This window comes from Tupaia chinensis, unplaced genomic scaffold, assembly GCF_000334495.1.
Source record: "Tupaia chinensis unplaced genomic scaffold, TupChi_1.0 Scaffold000045_1, whole genome shotgun sequence".
Lineage (NCBI taxonomy): Eukaryota > Metazoa > Chordata > Mammalia > Scandentia > Tupaiidae > Tupaia > Tupaia belangeri.
The window spans coordinates 7,018,625-7,035,352 of record NW_006159501.1 but is presented as its reverse complement, the minus strand read 5'-3'; the positions used below and the strand labels follow the sequence as shown (position 1 = coordinate 7,035,352).

Sequence of the window (16,728 nt, the reverse complement as noted above, 5' to 3'; positions counted from 1 at the left end):
CCGCCCCCCGCCCTCCCCCGCCGCCGGCCCTGCCAGTCACCGTGCAGAGGCCGCAGCCTCCCGGGGGCGAGGCCAGCGGGGTCGGGGGGCGCTGGGTGCGCGCGGTGAGGCCGGAGCTCGGTCTGGAGGCCTCTGGACCCGCGAGCGCGCTCCGTGCCCGCGGCCCTTTCCGGGGAACTGGTTAGGGAGAGGGGGTGGAGGAGAAGGCCGGGGAGCCTACGCGAGCCTCGCGAGCATCCCTTAGGAGGCCCGGCGAAGTTCCGGCCCGGCCGACCTTGGGTGGCGGGGCGAACTCGGGGGCTGGCCGCCGGGCCGTGGGGCCGGCAAGGATGCGCTCTTTCCCAGTACCGGCGGCTTCTAGTTACCGGCGATAGGCCTGCGGTGCACGGGGACGTAGAGGAGCACCTCCCTCCTTCCCCCGGGGAGTTGGGGTTCTAGCCTCGCAGCTGAGGAGACTGAGGCTCAGGGAGGTTGACCGACGTGCCCAAGGCCACACAGCTGCTAGGAGCCAGGGCCCGCCGAGCCTGAGGTTGAAATCCCAGTTCTCAGATTTCAGATCGCTTCTGCCAGGCCTCTGAGCACCTTTCTTGCAGCCCGGTGGGTGGTAGGTGGTAGGTCCACCAGCTCCTCCTGCGATTTTATTTCGGGGAAGACCAGGAAATCGTAGGATGAAAAGTCGTGCGCGGAGCTCGAGTCTAGGTAACAGGCTGGTGGTTCCTGTAGTCAGACTTGCAGGAGAGAGCAGATGTCAACCCTCTTTGACTTCAGGTGGGGAACTTGAACCAAAACAATTGGCATTTTTAATCTGGGGAGCTTGGAGAACCCAGTGGTTTCCCACAGGGTAACATAAATGTATTGGGAAGGATGAGTTCTTACTGTTATTATTATTTTCATTTTTTATTGGGGTAGTAAGGCGCTCTGGATCGGGCAGCTTTCTGTCTATCCTTTGCCCTGTAGTTGTTTCCTATGAATGAAGGAAAGCTGCTGAGGAATGCTGAGTAATTGAGAAATAAATACATCCACACATGGTCGCCATGTCCTCCCTGAAGTTTTGAGATCCTTGAGTTTGACTCGTGGGTGTGCTGACACGTTTTCTCATGGGGCATGTGTGTACGTGTGTCCACGTAGAATTGTGGACCAGTACGCAGTGGGGCTGGAGGCCTGGGTTTGGTCTTGGCTCTGCGGTGGCAGGTCCCAGGCCTGGTTCCCAACAGTCTCATCCCGAGAAAGAACAGCTGTGAGGGGCAGCTTCCTGAGTCTGGTTCTGGTGGGAGCTCAGGGCCTCAGGTGAGAGGCTGCAGGCTTCCTGGTTGGAGGGCGGTCTGGGAAGTGACTGAGGAGGAGTCTGGCCTGCTTGAGGTGGGGATGGCCAGTGTGGCCTGGCTGGAAGGGCCTGTGGCCTGCTCCTTGCCTGGTCAGCTGCACTCAGGGCCGTGACCCTGAGAAAGGAGAGGGCCAGAGACGGGAAGACGCAGATGCTCTTCTGCTTATGCTGGGGTTCCGTCCTGATGAGCTGCTGTAAGCTGAAAACACCGCACATTAAAACTGTGTTCAGTTCCTTGATGAATCTATCGCGGGAAAGTCAAAATTCCTGAGTCAACCCAGAGATGTCTGTATTAAAAAAATAAAATAAAATAAAATAAAATAAAAACCCGAGACTATTATAAAGAACTTGAGCTTTGCAGGTGCACCCCAGTTACCGCCGTGTAGACCTTGGGCCTACACAGGCATCTGTCTGTAAATGAAGAGACTGTCATGCCCGTTTGCTCGGTGGGTGCAGAGAACTGAGATGAGCAGGAACATCCGGGGTAACCCATGGCGTCCGGGCATCATCGCGGTTGTTGTTAGGTTAAGGGAGGGGCAGGGTGGTGGTGAGGAGGGGCTCTTTGCAGGGCTGGCACCGTCCCCCTAATGCTGGCCTCTGGTTCCTAAATCATCACTGTGTAGTCACCCTCCTTCCTGCCACCTCTGACCCACTGTGCGCTGGCCCTTCCTGGACCCTCTCCCTCTGGTTTCAGGGTCTGAGATACCTACATGAGACAGGGAGGTTGAGGGGTACAGGTGGCTTGTTCTGTGGAGGGCTTGGGAGGGGCGGTTTGCACTGATATTTTGGACGTGAGGCTGCTGACCTGCTGTCACATGGAGTCTGTCTGTGGTGACCCGAGATGGGAACTCGGAGCTCTGAGAGTCGCTTGGGAGGAGCTGAGCAAGAGCCCACGGTGGCCTCTGTCAGCCTGAGGAGTTCCCTGGGGAGGGCCAAGTCCCGTTTTTTGCACTTTGCTGAACTCTGGTCCAATGTATTATGTAATAATCCCACTCCAAGTTGGAGTGACCTTCCGGTCCTTAATTCATGGGAGGCCCACGTGCCTATTTGCAGGCGTGTCTGACCTGTCCGCTTTCTAGGCTGTGGGCCAGGGTCTGGACCGCCGGGGGCCTGCACCAGCTGTGGTGTGGAGGGAACACTGACACTGGCTGGGTCTCCTTGACCAGAGGATGCACTGGCACCCGGAGGGAACCTGTGTCCCCGGGAAGCCTCCAGGTGAGAGACTACACTTGGCCTGGGGCGCTGGGGTCAAGGGGGCCAGCCTGGTCCTGGCTTCCTGTGTCCTCGCATCCCGTTCCTCTTTCCACTGCTTCCCCCTGCCCGTCCCCACCTTTTATTCCACAAACAAGCCCTGCAGCAGCTGGGCTGGGCTGCGGTGGGTGCAGGCTGGAGTGTTTTGTGCTCTGGGTCTGGGGGCAGACCAGCGTCTTTCAGGAAGCTCTGTGTGACCTGAGTTTTCAACTCTGTTGAGTAGGTTACCAAGCACTTTTGAAAGTGAAATCAAGTCAAAAAGAAAGTATTTGGGCCCAGTTTACCAGTCTTTTGTTAGGTGTTGTTTTCTCTAACTTCAGTTGTGATATTTGTGCTGGGGGTGGGGGGTGCGTGAGCACACACGGGTGTGCATGTGTGTGGGGTGCAGCACCATGGTCTGACCAGCTCGAGCTCTTGGGGTGCATAAAGTAAACACTGGCCAAGTTCTAATTTTGGTGGTGGTCCTAGGATGACGACAGGTAGCACAGGGCTCCTTCCTGGCCTGCTGGCATCAAAGTCCTAGGAGGGTGAGGGACAGGGTGCTGGACAGACCAGGAGGTGAGTCCCACCTCCCTAGTTCCTCTGACTTCCGTGGACGCTGCCCTGATTGGTCCTCACTGCTAAGGTGTCCCGTGTAGGCGGGAGACTGGTGCAGCGGCGATAAGTTGCCCCCCCTGGGCCCAGGAGCAGAGTCTGGGGTAGGGAATAGGGTGCGTGAATGCGAGCCTAGGCTGGCGGGACGGCACCTGTGGGCTGTGTGGGCATACTGAGGCTCTGGCTTCTCCTTTGCATGTGCCCTGCATACTGTCTGGCCTGTGGGCAGTCCTGTGTGCTGAGGGGGCCCCTGGCTGAGCTGTGCTATCCTCTGCTCAGCTGTCCCCGGCTGGTGTCAGCTAGTGGGCCGGTGCACCTGGACTCCTGCAGGAGCTGCTGCTGCATTCACGATGGAGCTGCCAGTCCTCCGACTATGTTTTGTGATTCTGGCAACCAAAGTTTTGGGCCGATGTTGAATACTGGGGCTTTCTAGAAGAAAGCTGCCAGCCTTTAGAGACTGTCCAGGCATCCTGTGTGCTCCTGAGTGAGAGGTAACTTGCACTGGTTTGTAAAAGCACCCCCAGACTCCGCCGCCAAGACGTGCCGCTTGCTGGCTGCCCCTTGAACACAACGGCACACTCGCACCTGTGGGCCTCCTTCCCTGGGATCCTGGGGCCTGTGCTCTGTCTTTGCTGAAGGCTTCTCTGCATTTCTAGATCTCTCTAGGCCTTCCTCTTTAGTTTACAAATGACTAGAGAGCGCAACGAGGAGCTCTGGGTAATGGTACCATAGCGGTGCGATGCGCTTCCAGACAACTGTTTTTTGGTGAAGGGGTTTCTCACTGCTGGCCCCTGGGCAGTCTGAGAATACTGCCCAATTTGGGGATGACCTCGCTGGCTCCTACTTTGAACAAATGAAAGTATAACACCATCTTAGTAGCCTTCTACTATTTCTGTATTAATTCCAACCAGCAGGTTGCCTTTGTCTTGTTCAGGACGCTGCCATTAAATGATTGATATGGGTGAAGTACTTGCGAGCAGGCGAGAGGCCTTCTTCAAGGTCTGGGCTTTGTCTGGAGCCATTGGTAATCAGAGGATTGGCACTGGTTTTTATTCGATGCCCACACTTAGGAAAGTGCTTTACATGTACCCACTGACGGCAGTCCCGAGGGCGGTGCGAGTGAGGTCATCTCACTTTATGGATGTGAAACTCAGGGGCAGAGAGGTTAGTGAACTGCCCGTGGTCATAGGGTTGGAGGAAGCGGAGCTGGGGTCTGAACGCCTCCAGAGCCTGCCCATATTGCCACCTCGGCAGCACTGTGAGTACTCAGGGATATCCGGCCACTCTGTTAGTGGGGCAGGGAGGGGTGCAGCTGCAGGAGTCAAGTGACAAAAGCAGAGCATCGAAATGCACACCCAGACAGAGTACCCGGAGCGAGCATGCCTTTGGGTCTCGGAAGGGCAAACAAGTCCTGTTCTCAGTTCATGAGTTAACTGACGAGGAGCCAGAGGATCCGAGCCTAAGCCTTGGGCCGTTTTGCCGAGCGAGTGGTCACGCTGTATGTGAGACTTCTTGGTCCCCCACTGTCGGGCCACTTGTGTTTCTTGGCGGGAACCTGAGAACCTTCATCATTGGGATTATAATATCGGAGCATTGCAAAATCTCAACATTGCCGGGGTGGAGCGGTCACCCGACTGACCTTCTGGCCGAAGCGGGAGCCCCCCCACCTTGCCCCACGGCCCTCTCTTCTGTGTCAGTGTCTCTGTGACGGGGAGGCCCTGGGACTGAGCGGACCAGGGTTTCCCGTTCTGAGGTCATTAGACTTCAGTGTTAAAGTAATACGTGCACACGTGCAAAACAAGAACAGGAACCAACCCTCTGGGAAGTATTAATGCTGAGAAGTTGAGGTTTCCTTCTTCCCTCTCAGGCTGGCCCCAGGACTGAGGCCTGAGAACTTTGCTGGACAGGTAACCCATTCCAGAGTTTTTTCATGTATTCCAGAATATATGGAAATCAGATTCTTTTTACAAATGTTTATTTATTCATTCTTTTAATTTGACCAGAGAGAAACAGAGAGAGAGAGAGAGAAAGCGAGAAAGCAAACTACCAGGTCTGGGACTTGAACCGTGGAACCATGGTCAGCCATGTGGGAGTGCCCAGCACCTTAACCATCACACCACCTGCTGGCCCTGGAAATCAAATTCTTAAAAACAGGGTTCATATTAGAAGTATTTTTGTCCCTTTTTAATTCACTGTGTACCTTTTCATGCTAATGTTTATGGATCTGCCTCTCCCTCCGCTTTTCAAGATAGTCTCATCCTATGACATATGGTGTCGTATGGCCATAACTTGCTGAAGGTCCTTTCTAATTTTCCATTTTACAGTCAGTGCAACAGCACCGTCTTTTTCCATGGCCGTGCCTGTATTTGCAGGAGCGTTTCCCAGTGGCGGAGTTGCTGGGGTTTGCCGACGTGTGCCCTGGTGACAGGAATCACCCCACACTTACTCACGTCACTTCGTGACCCACTAGCCGTGAGCCTGAGTGTGTTTTTCCCGCTCTCCCCTGCTCTGCAGTCTTTACAAAGTACTTTGATTTTGGACCATGTGAAAGCCCTCCTCGATTTGGATGCCTTTACTCATGAATGGGGCTGAATATCTTCTCATCCATCATTGGCCAAATCCATGTCTCTCTCTGTGAACGCTCTTGATATACAATGCTTTGACTGCTTTGGTGTGAGGTGGGCCTGAGGCTACCTGAACCTGACTGTGACATTCTGAAGGTGGGTGATATTAAAAAAGGTTGGCCTCAGGGGCCAGCAGGTGGCACAGTGGTCAAGGCCCTGGACTTCCACATGGCTAACTGTGGTTCGCGGCTTGGACCTGATAGCTTGCTTTGTCACTTTCTCTTTCTCTCTGGAGAGTGCACGTACCCTGTGCAAAAAAGTGAGCCTCTGAGAGTGTTTTGAGGGTTTAGAATTGTGGCCAGAGTTCCAAGAAAGCTGTGTTTCTTGGCCGTGCATGGAAATCAGAGGTGAACCCTAGCAATTTTTAACTGTGGAACTTTTTAGTCACCACTGGGTGGAGTCAGGAGGCCTCTATCGCTTCATCTCCGCAGGTGTTGGGAGTGCCGTGCTCTCTGGTCCACGTGAGCTGAGGTGCGGGTGCTTTGCCCAGTATTGCAGCGCCCCAGGAGTCATGCAGACCAGCTCAGTTACAGGCACGCTCTGTCTCCTGTGGGGGCCCTGAGAGAGACGCCTTCCCGTGTCACACCAGACCACTGCAACCTCTGACCTGCCTAACACAGACCAGGCTCTGGCGGGACCCTAGGGCCCACTGCTTCCACTGTTTCTTGGGGAGTGTTGGTCTGACATGCAGGCTTTGTAAAGCGTCTCAAGCATCTTTGGCAAATTCTTGCATTTTGGATGGGGGTGTCCCCCAAAGAACCCTGGCTTGCTAAGAAGATTCTGTAATTCCATGGGACCAGCAGGTGGCGTAATGGTTACAATAGCTGGACCGCCATGTAGTGCACAGTGGTTCGAATCCTGGACCCGGTGCCTTAAACCTCATGCCAGTGGTGTGGGCATGTGTGCCCAAGATCCTGAGAGTAGAATGGAGGAGAAGGGATTGCGGCATGGCCATCCCTCCAGGGGGTGATTTCTTGCTTTCTGTCTATCTCTGTGTCTCTGGTGAGTGTACGTACGCTATAGCAAAAATCTCTCTCTCAAAAAAAAAAACAAAGTCCCCTAATTCCCAAGTGTATTAACAGACACAGACCTGCACTCTTCTGTTCAAGAAGCTTCTGTGGGGGGTGGGGGGCAGCAGGTGGTGTAGTGGTTAAAGTATTGGACTCCCACGTCGTTGACTGCAGTTCAAGTCTTGGACCCACAGCTTGAAACTCATGCTGGGTGCATGTGTGTATGTGCCCCAAAATCTTGAGAGTAGAAGGGAGGAGAAGGGATTGTCATGTGGCTGTCTCCCCGGGGGATTATTTCTCACTTTCTCTCTGCCTCTCCAGCAAGTGCATGTACCATATAGTAAAATTCTCTCTCTCAAAACAAACAAACAAAAAAAACAGCTGGGGGCGTGGGCCACCTGCCCAGCTGCAGTGGGCCGTGGCTAGCCATCTGTGTGTAGAGGGGCAGGGTGGCCACCAGGTGCCTCAACTCTCGTCTGGCCCCCTTTTCTCTGCATATCACAGCGTGGAAGCTGGACTCCCGCTTTGACCCTGTATGGGTAATTTATCACCCTGACCAGCTGTAATAAATATCAATCCACCATGCTCTGAAAGAAGACTTCCTCTTTGCCATAAAGGGAAATCACAAGAGGAAGATAATGCTATTTTTAAATTAATTTCATTTGCATGTAAGCCTTATTAGTTATTATACTAATTTGGGGAGTTCTTGGAGGTTTTTAAATTTTTTTTCCTTTAATGCTTTGGATGAACAGTTTGTCCCATAAATCTCTGAAGGGCACATGGTCTTGGTCAGCGGTAGTGACAGCTGCATGATGTCTGTGTCCTTCCTCAGTGCTGGGCAGGCCACAGACAGGGACCTCAGAGCCTGAGACATGGCTTAGAAGATGCACTTCTCTTTATGGGGACCCTTGCTAGCTCATCTTCCTCGGACAGCAGGGGATTGCACACGCCTCAGGTGCCCGTTGCAGCCACAAGGCTAGCTTTGGTCTGGGACAGTAAAGACCCGACTCTGTGAGACAGATCTGCTTCCTCCTGCCGACCTCACACCCATCCTGGTTTTGCGGAAACCGTCAGCAGAAGTGAGTCGGGTTCACGGAGCCCTAACCCTCCAGTCTGGGCGTGTGTGTGCCTGTTAGTGCCCTGGGACAGGACAGCAGCACCTTAGACCCCACGACCTCCATTGCCATCGTACCCGTAGAAATGCGTTCTCAACCAGCACAGCACTCCCGACCAGTACAGCACATTCGCTTTCGGAAGTCAGTCCCCATTGAAACTCCATCGTTACATCATTCCGGAAGTACTGAGCTGAATAGGCGGGCACACAGGATGAGACTCCTGGCCAGGGTGGCAGAATGCAGTTGGAGAAGACACGGGGATAGGTGACGCACAGCCATGAGGGCTACAGCCGTTCCCGGTCCCTGCGATGTGCCAGGCCTGGCGCGAGGGTGAGGTGCTCAGAACCCAGCCAGGCTTCGTCCTTGTCCTCGCAGAGCTGACTGGCGGTGGACAGGGGTCTGTCAGCCACCTGATGGATGGCACCACAGGGTGCCAACCGTTGTCCTGGAATGGAGGTCTTATTTGAAAAGTGGCGAGTTGATCGGGCATGCGGACAGCCAGGAGGTCAGTGAGAAGGGGACACAGGAATGGAGCGCAGTGGCTGGACAGCTGTGGGACACGCAGTTGTCACAGAGAAGGCGGGCAGTGGGGAGAACAGCAAAGGCGAAGGAGTTAGACGCTCTGCCATGCCGGTATTTCACTTCCAAGTAGAAAACCCACAGTGTTAATATTAAAAAGGAGAAATGATTATTTCCTAGACAACGTGCCTTAGGTAACGTTCTAGTTGAAAGTACCAGAAAGGGAATTATAATCGCTCTTATTCACTGGTATAAGAAACGAGCAGAAAAATCAATTCCTAAATTGACCATTAAGGGGCTTGGCCTGAAATAACCCCCAAACTCCATATTTATTCTTAATGATTGGTGCTGTTAAAATTGAACATGAACTTTAGAATTTTAACGTTCTCTGGTGACTAACTTATTTGGGCCTACTATAAGCTTTGCTTTTAATAGGGAAGACTGTCTGGGAAGATGACATTCCAGTCAGGTGTAATAACCTCAGAAAACTAGTGTTTTTTTCCCCAGAAGGTCAAGCTGGAAGATGCCACATTAAAAACAGAAGAAAACCAAAGAGCTTGTATCTTAACCTCAGCGTCCTCTGAAAATCCATAGTATTACTTTAGGGAATCTCAGTCTGACCACAGGGTTTTTTATTTTGAGAGATTTAGCGGAGTTCTCCTTCCCAACCTTTGAACTGCAGCTTGTGGAATCCTATTTCAAGTGGTAAACAAAAACCTGTCAGGTGAAGCAGCTATTTCTTGCCAAATTTTGAGATTAAAATCAATAGATTTAAAAGTAATTTGGTATGGGCGAACGGACAGCAGGTGTCTTAGGCTGGTCAACTGGAAATTTAAGCTATTTTGTTCTTTTCAGGTTTTACTAATCTTTTGTTACTTTCGAGGTAATTAAGATACTTTCTTTTTTCAGATATTCCCCTTACTGCCTGAGCATGTGTCTTAGGGACGCCAGGAAACCCAAACCAACGACAGCAGTGAGAGCGAGAGGCAGGCCTAGGGCTGGGAGGGGCCCCAGGCTGGCAGTGTCCGGCGTCATATCTAAAGGCAAATCAGATGAGCTCCCTTGAGCCTTTGGCTGCAGCTCAAACTGAAGGAAGTGAAGCCTGGGGATTTAGGTCCTGGCTTGCTTCTGAGCTCTTGAAATACTTGGGCCAGGCTTTGTTCAGGAGAGAGCTGGAGGGGAGGAGGGACAGAGAAAGAGTCCTGGGTCTACCAGCTCACCAGTACCCTTGTGCCAATCAGGAGCCACAGGTGAGCAGGCCACCTGGTCGTTCGAGGACACTGTCATATGTGCCCTGTGAGTATCCCTACCCCTAAGCCATCTTTCTTTCTTAAAAAAAAAAAAAAAAAAAGATATGAGATAATAATTATAATTTAATTTGACCAGAGAGAGAGAGAGAGGGAAAGTGAGAAAGCACGCCATCAGGTCTGGGACTCGAACCATGGTCACCATGTGGCCCAAGTCATCAAAGAAAAAATTATTTTGGAGAGATTTTTGCTATAGGGTGTGTGTGCTTGCCAGAAAGACAGAAAGAAAAAGAGAGAAAGTGAGAAATCACCTCCCGGGGAGATGACCATGCTACAATCCCTTCTCCTCCATTTTCCTCTCAGGATCTTGGGCACGCACACACACATGCCCAGTGTGAGTTTAAGCCTCTGGGTCTGGGACTTGAACTGTGGTCGACTACATGGGAGTCCAGTGACATAGCCAATCTGCCAACTGCTGATCCCCCAAATTTTTAGCTAAATAGTATCTTTCTGAGTTCTGATTAAGGCACTATCCTCCCTCCTGCTTTTCTTTTGTCTTTTCTTTTCATGAGAAAGAGAGAGCGAGAGATTTTTCTTTTAAGAGAAAATTTTTATTATAGGTCGTGTGTACTCGCTGGAGAGGTGGAGAGAGACAGAGAGACAGAAAGTGAGAAATCACCCCCTGGAGGGATGGCCATGCCACAATCCCTTCTCTTCCATTCTCCTCTCGGGATTTTGCACACACACACATGCACACGTGCCCGGTGTGAGTTTTAAGCTGCTGGGTCTTGGATGGCAACTGTGGTTGACGAGGTGGGAGTCCAGTGATGTCATCGTCCTGCCATCTGCTGGTCCTGAGATAGATGTTTTGACAGCCTCCTCCATGCTGCAATCCTCCTGCCTCAGCCTCCCTGTCAGCTAAAGTTCTAGGTGTGCACCTCTGTGCCAGGCTTGATGTAGGACTCGAACCCAGGCCTTCCATGTGGCTTCAGCATCACACAGAGGTGTCCTACCACCTGTGCCACTGAGGCTGGGCTCCTCCCCACTTTAAACAATTTTTAATTGTGGTAAAAGAGAGATTTTTGCAATAGGGTGTATGAGCTCACCAGAGAAATACAGAGAGACAGAAAGTGAGAAATCACTCCCCAGGGGGATGGCCACACTGCAATCCCTTCTCTTCCATTCTCCTCCTGGGATTTTGGGCACACACATATGTGCGCTTGGCCACTGAGTCTGGGACTCGAACCGGATTGGCCATGTGGGAGTCCAGCAATGTAAGCCTTATGCCATTTGCTGGTCTCACTTTAAACATTTTCTTTAAAAAAATTCTATCATCCTCTTCCATTCTCAGAGAGAGAGAGAGAGAGAGAGAGAGACAGACAGAGACAGGCGCCCCAGCAGGGTCTACACGATGTGTGGCTGTGATCTGTCCTCGTTCAGCCAGCCCCGATCACAGGCTCGTGCGGGGACACACGGGGAGGTCCCAGGACATGAGCTCAGGACCTTTCTCATGCACATTTAGTTGCATCACTGCCTGGCCCAGTGTCTAACCAGAGGTGTTAATACAGCCACATGGTCGTCCTGCCGCCACTACCACCTCCTCCAGAACTACTCCCATCTTGCACAGTGAAGCCCTGAACCGTCCGATCACCAGTGCCCCACTTCTCACTTCTCGCCGACCTGCCCTGCTTACTCTGCGCGTCCGGAACCCGTCTACTCTAGGTAGCTGTTGCAGTGGAGTCAGAGAGTGTGCTTTGGTGACCACCTTACCTCATCACTTCAGTTAGCATGCTGTCCCCAAGGTCACCGGTTGTAGCATGTGTCAGAACTGCCTTTCTTTTTTTAGGTTTTTGCAGTAGGACACATGTGCTTGCCAGAGAGAGGAAAAGTGAGAAATCACCCTCCTCCCCATGGGAGGTGGTCACGCTGTGATTCCTTCTCCAATCTCCTCTTGGGATTTTGGGCGTGCATGCACCTGTGCCTGGTGTGACTTTCAAGCCGCAGGGTCTGGGACTTGAACCAGAGTCGGCCATGTGGGAGTCCAGCACCTTAACCACCACGCCACCTGCTGGCCCAGAACTGCCGTTTAGAGGCTGCACCACGTTTCACTGTGTGTATACACCATGTTTTACTTACCCCTTCATCTAACCGTCAGCAGACACTGGCTCGATCTCACTTTAGGCTGTTGCAAATACTGCTGTCACTATCACGGCTGTGCAAATATCTTTTCAAGACCCTGCTTTAAATTCCTGTGGCTAGATACCCAGACATGGGATGCTGTATCACGTGCTAATCCTACTTTGTAGATTTCGAGGAGCTGCCAGGCTGTTTTCTGTAGTGGCTGTACCCTTTTGCATTCCCACCATAGCGTGCACGGGTTCCAGCAGCTTCACAGCCTCGTCAGGACCTATTTTCTGTTTTTATGGACAGTGGCCATCCTGACAGGAGTAGGTGGCAGCATTTTTGCTTCTTAAACATTGCCAGCCCTCAGCAGTAACAGCAGCCGCAGGGCAGAGAGGCCGAGGGCATTTCCTAGGAGCACAGGGCCAGGGGCAGGACCCTATGGTTTGCTAGGCATTGCTGTGTTGAGTGGATTCCTGCTTTCATGTGAAGGTGTGCAGACTTGCTGGGAGGTCATTCAGTAGACGACTAGCTGGCAATATCGAGCACCAGGAATCTGAACTGGCGATACAGCTGAAGAAATCAGAGCCCGTTCTGATTGTGGTGTGGACACTGCCCCAGACCTGTCCATGGCACCTGCAGAGGGAGTTCACACAGGAAGTTCGAATCCTGGCTCTGTTAGGCGGGGAGCTTTGCCTAAGCCACTTTCCATTTCTGGCTAATTTCTCCAAAACTGGGCTGCTGGAACAGCTCATTGCTCAGAATCCTTCCAGCTCCGAAATTCTGGAATTCTGTGTGATAACCTTGAATTTGCTCATGGAAGAGGGAAGGAAGCTTTTGTCGTTGAGGACAAGAGAGCAGAGCAACAATGAGTTTAAATGATTAAGATGCCTCTTCAGTGGGAGAGAGGAGAGGAGGGCAGGCTTTGCCCTGACCCAGCCCGAGCTGGAATTGGACCTCAGGTCGCCTCGGTGCTGTGCTCCTTTACAAGTGAGAAGCTAAGATCCGGGATGTGATTATACCACCAGTGAGGCACTTCCTCTTTCTTACAAATAGAAAATACCCACCACAGTTCCGGGCTGTACTGGCCTGGGTTGGGGGCCTCCCTGTGGGGAAGGTAGGCTTGCCATTCAGAGATCGGCATAGCTCCTGTAGGAGGAGGTGAAATCGGGGAGGCTGTGGGGTTGTGAAGGGGGCACAGGCAGTCAGAAGCCAGAGACTTCTTCCCAGTCCTGCACTCTCCCCTCGGCTATCCTCCGCTGTCTTATCCGAAAGGCCTCATGCCTACGGGTTGTTGTGAGTGTCACATGAATGTGAGCTCCTGTGTGTGAAAGGATTGCATAGATGCCATTAATACCACTCCATGTCGCTGGGGGCGGGCTCACCTCTCTGGCTCACACAGGAGGGGGAAGTCTACATTTAACATTGACGGTATCAATTTCTCTTATCCCTTGGGGGAGTAACAAAGAATCATGTAAAATAATTCCTAAATTTTATTTATTATCATTATTATCTTTAAAATTTATGATGGGGCACATGCACTTACCAGAGAGAGAGAGAGCGAGAGAGCGAGCCGCTAGGTCTGGGATTCAAACCATCGTGGGCCATGTGAAAAGTCCAGCGCCTTAACCAACATCCCACCTGCTGTGCCAAGAAGCCTTTTTTAGATTGCACATCTTTTCAGGAATACCCCCCCCTTTTTTTGCAGGAAGATAGTCAAACGTGCACCACGAGCAAACCGAGAGGAGCATGTGTTTGACCTGCATATTCTGTGACTTGCACTGGCAGGGCTTAGGTGGAAGCTGACAGCACTGACCCTGACTGCATTTGAAAGGGGGAGCAGGCGTGTGTCTGGGGGACACACAAAGCTCATGGAAAAATGAAATTCAAGTGCAAATTGATTTCAGCGTGAAAGTTTCTGAAATCCTTGCTTTTTTCATATCATGCATTTTCCATTTACGTTCTCCGGTGAGAGGAAGTCCATTCCGAGGGCTTCATGTAAACTGCGACTTGAGAGACCAGCAGGTGGCGTGGTGGTTCTGGCAGCCTGGAGATCGCATCTGGTGTATGTGTGCGTGCCCAAAGTTCTGAGAGGAGAGTGGAGGAGAAGGGACTGTGGCGTGGTCATCACCCTGAGGGGAGGGGAGAGAGGGAGATCTCTCACTTTCCCTCTGTCTCTCTCCAGTGGGCATACGTGTCCTATGGCAACAACCTTAAAAAAACGTCATCTAATAAAACTTGACCTCAATTTAAAAAAAAATAAAACAGTGACTGAGTCACTCAGGGTTCTCGTGTGCTCTCCCTGGCGGGTACGGTTGGTTACCTCCAGGTCTGCGACCTGCTCTGAACCAGAATTAAGCCTGCAGCTCCTACTGGCTCCCTGTCCGTGGGGCATTCGCTCTGCCCTAAACAGGCCTTCTCATCTCCCTTCCCGCTCACTTCACAGGGGAGAGGTGAGGCTTACAAGGAGTGTTTTTGTTTTGTTTTGTTTTGTTTTTAACATGAAAGGATGGGTTGATTCCTGGCCTCACGGGGAGTCTAATTTAGAAAAGAGAGGGAACGCCCACTGGCCCATGCGAGATGCCCGCAGACGGCTGTCCCTGAAGTGAGGCCTGCGAGGGTGGTGGTGTGGCCCACCAGCATGAGCAGGGGTGAAGGAGGAGGCTGCAGTCCAGGGCTGAGATGGCGCACAGTGGGCCGGCCCAGGGTATCTGAGTCCAGCCCATGGTTGGCTCGTGCGGGCTTGATGCCAGGCCAGGGTGAAGGATTCGAGACCTGACCATGCTAGAGCAGGGTGGGTGTGGGCAGCCGGGGTGGAGTCAGGGCTCCAGGGCTCAGAGGAGGCAGGGCAGAGGCTCAGACTCCTGCTGCTTGGAGCTCAGGCTCTCCGGCCGCCTGCTCCCTGCACTCCTGTCCTGGAAGGCGGCACTGTTCCTCATCTGCTCCCTCAGCCACCAGTCATCTTCCGTGTCAGCCTCTCTACATTTTCGTTCTGGCGCCTTTTCTAAATGATGGCCCAAGTGTCATTTTGCAGTTCTAGAATCTTCGCGCTGCTGCTCAGCAGTGCCAAGGTCTCCCAGTGCAGTCTCAACTCCCCATCCTTCCCTCCGCCTGCCCTCTGTTCTGGGCCCAGCTCCCGCTTCGGATCTGGACTCTAACAGCCTCGGCGCCCTTGCACCCGCCATGCCCATGAACCCCTCTCCCCTGGCGTGTCCTGCTCCTCCAGGCCACCTGTGTGCCGGCCCCTCTGTGCTCTTCTCTCTCCTCCGCTCCGACTCCCTTGGCCTTTACTTTAACCCCAGGCGAAACAAGCGGCTACCTTGCTCCCCGTCAGGAGCCTCTGTCGCTGTGTCAGGCCCCATAGGGAGACAGGGACCCTGAATGTGTGCCGGGAAGATGGCAGTCGGCTGGGTGAGCCGAGAGCCTGGGCAGAGGGGTGCCTGGGCAGAGGGGCGCCTGGGCAGAGGGGTGCGGCAGCCAGCGTCAGGAGATGGTTACAAACAAGGTGATTTGCTTCTCTTCTCACAGTAAAAGCAGTTACTTTCTTTCCAACTAATGTTACTAAGTTCCCTCTCGGGCAGGGTGGGGATGCTAAGCTGTAAGAAACGCTGCCTCTGTTCTCCAGTCTGCAAGATTTGGTGCGCAGAGCCTGGGCAGTGATGAGACGACAGGGATGGTTAGAACCATGAGGACCTTACGCAAACTGGTTTCCAGGCTCCAGAGAAGACAGCCCAGTGACAGCTGAGAGAGGCTTCCTGGCTCAGGGCCAGCTGCTGGACCTTGCCAGGGAGGAGACTGGTGGGCTTGCGGGTGGTGAGATGGCCCATGGGGGTGGGTGCAGTGGAGAGCATTCCAGAAACTCAGTGTCTGAACAGAGCTGAGAGGAATGTGAAATGCCTGTCTAGACACAGTGAGTTTCTTGCATTGGCTCCCAGGGGCCCCCCTGACTTAACCTCACGTGTGTGTGTGCTCTGTGTGTTCGTTCTCTAGGCTCAGACCATGAATTACGTGGGGCAGCTGGCCGGCCAGGTGTTCGTCACCGTGAAGGAGCTCTACAAGGGGCTGAACCCCGCCACGTTGTCGGGGTGCATCGACATCATCGTGATCCGCCAGCCCAATGGCAACCTTCAGTGCTCCCCCTTCCACGTGCGCTTCGGGAAGATGGGGGTCCTGCGCTCCCGAGAGAAAGTGGTAAGAGTGGGTGGGGCCTGGCTTCGGGCTGTGCCGGCGTCCGCTCAGACCAGCAGGGCACTTCAGAGGTGTCGCCTGTGCTGAGCTGAGACTCACGTGATGGGCCCCCGCTGCAGGCAGTGGGTCCACTGAGTGGAAGTCACTTCACGTCGCCTGGTCACCAGGGTGTGGAAGCGCTCTGAACTGTGGTGGTGTGGACCAGCCATTTGTCAAGCCCTGGGCTGTGGGCCAGGGATTCAGGCAGAACACAGCCGGTTTGTGCCTGCTCTTTGTCATCGGGGCCTCAGCTGGAAGACTCACAAGCCGGGGGCTGGACTTACGTGGACAGTCTCTCCCGCCCACGACTGGTGGTTGATTCTGGCTCCTGGCTGGGCTCCTAGCAGAGGCTGTTGGCCAAAACACCTACACGTGGCTTCTCCATGTGGCCTGGGTGCCCCCATGGTATGGCAACTGGTTACGAGGTTGAACATCTGAGAGGGTGTCAGGGGGTCGCTGTATTCTCTCTATGTCCCGGCAGCCTTGTGTTCGTGGCTGCTCCCGTGCTGTACAGGCTGGGGCAGTCATCAATGTGCCCAGACTCAGGTCGAGGGAAAAACAATCTGCTGCATAAATGGAGAGAAATTTTTAAAGAATGATTTAATTTACCTTTATTTATTTATATTTCTTTTAATTGGGTCAGAGAGGGACAGAGTGAGAGAGAGAGAGAGAGAGAGGAAAGTGAGAAAGCAAGCT

The 16,728-nt window shown here is 53.0% G+C and overlaps 1 protein-coding gene across 3 annotated transcripts in view; it reads left to right on the top strand.

The window, feature by feature from the left end:
- Positions 1-16,728, top strand: part of LPIN1 (lipin 1) — a 111,206-nt gene that overhangs the window by 26,053 nt on the left and 68,425 nt on the right. For all 3 annotated transcript variants that reach the window (XM_014589689.2, XM_014589685.2, XM_006140815.2), the window contains exon 2: positions 15,796-15,996. In XM_014589689.2, coding sequence (XP_014445175.1) covers positions 15,796-15,996 — 201 coding nt within the window. The remainder of the gene's footprint in view (positions 1-15,795; positions 15,997-16,728) is intronic.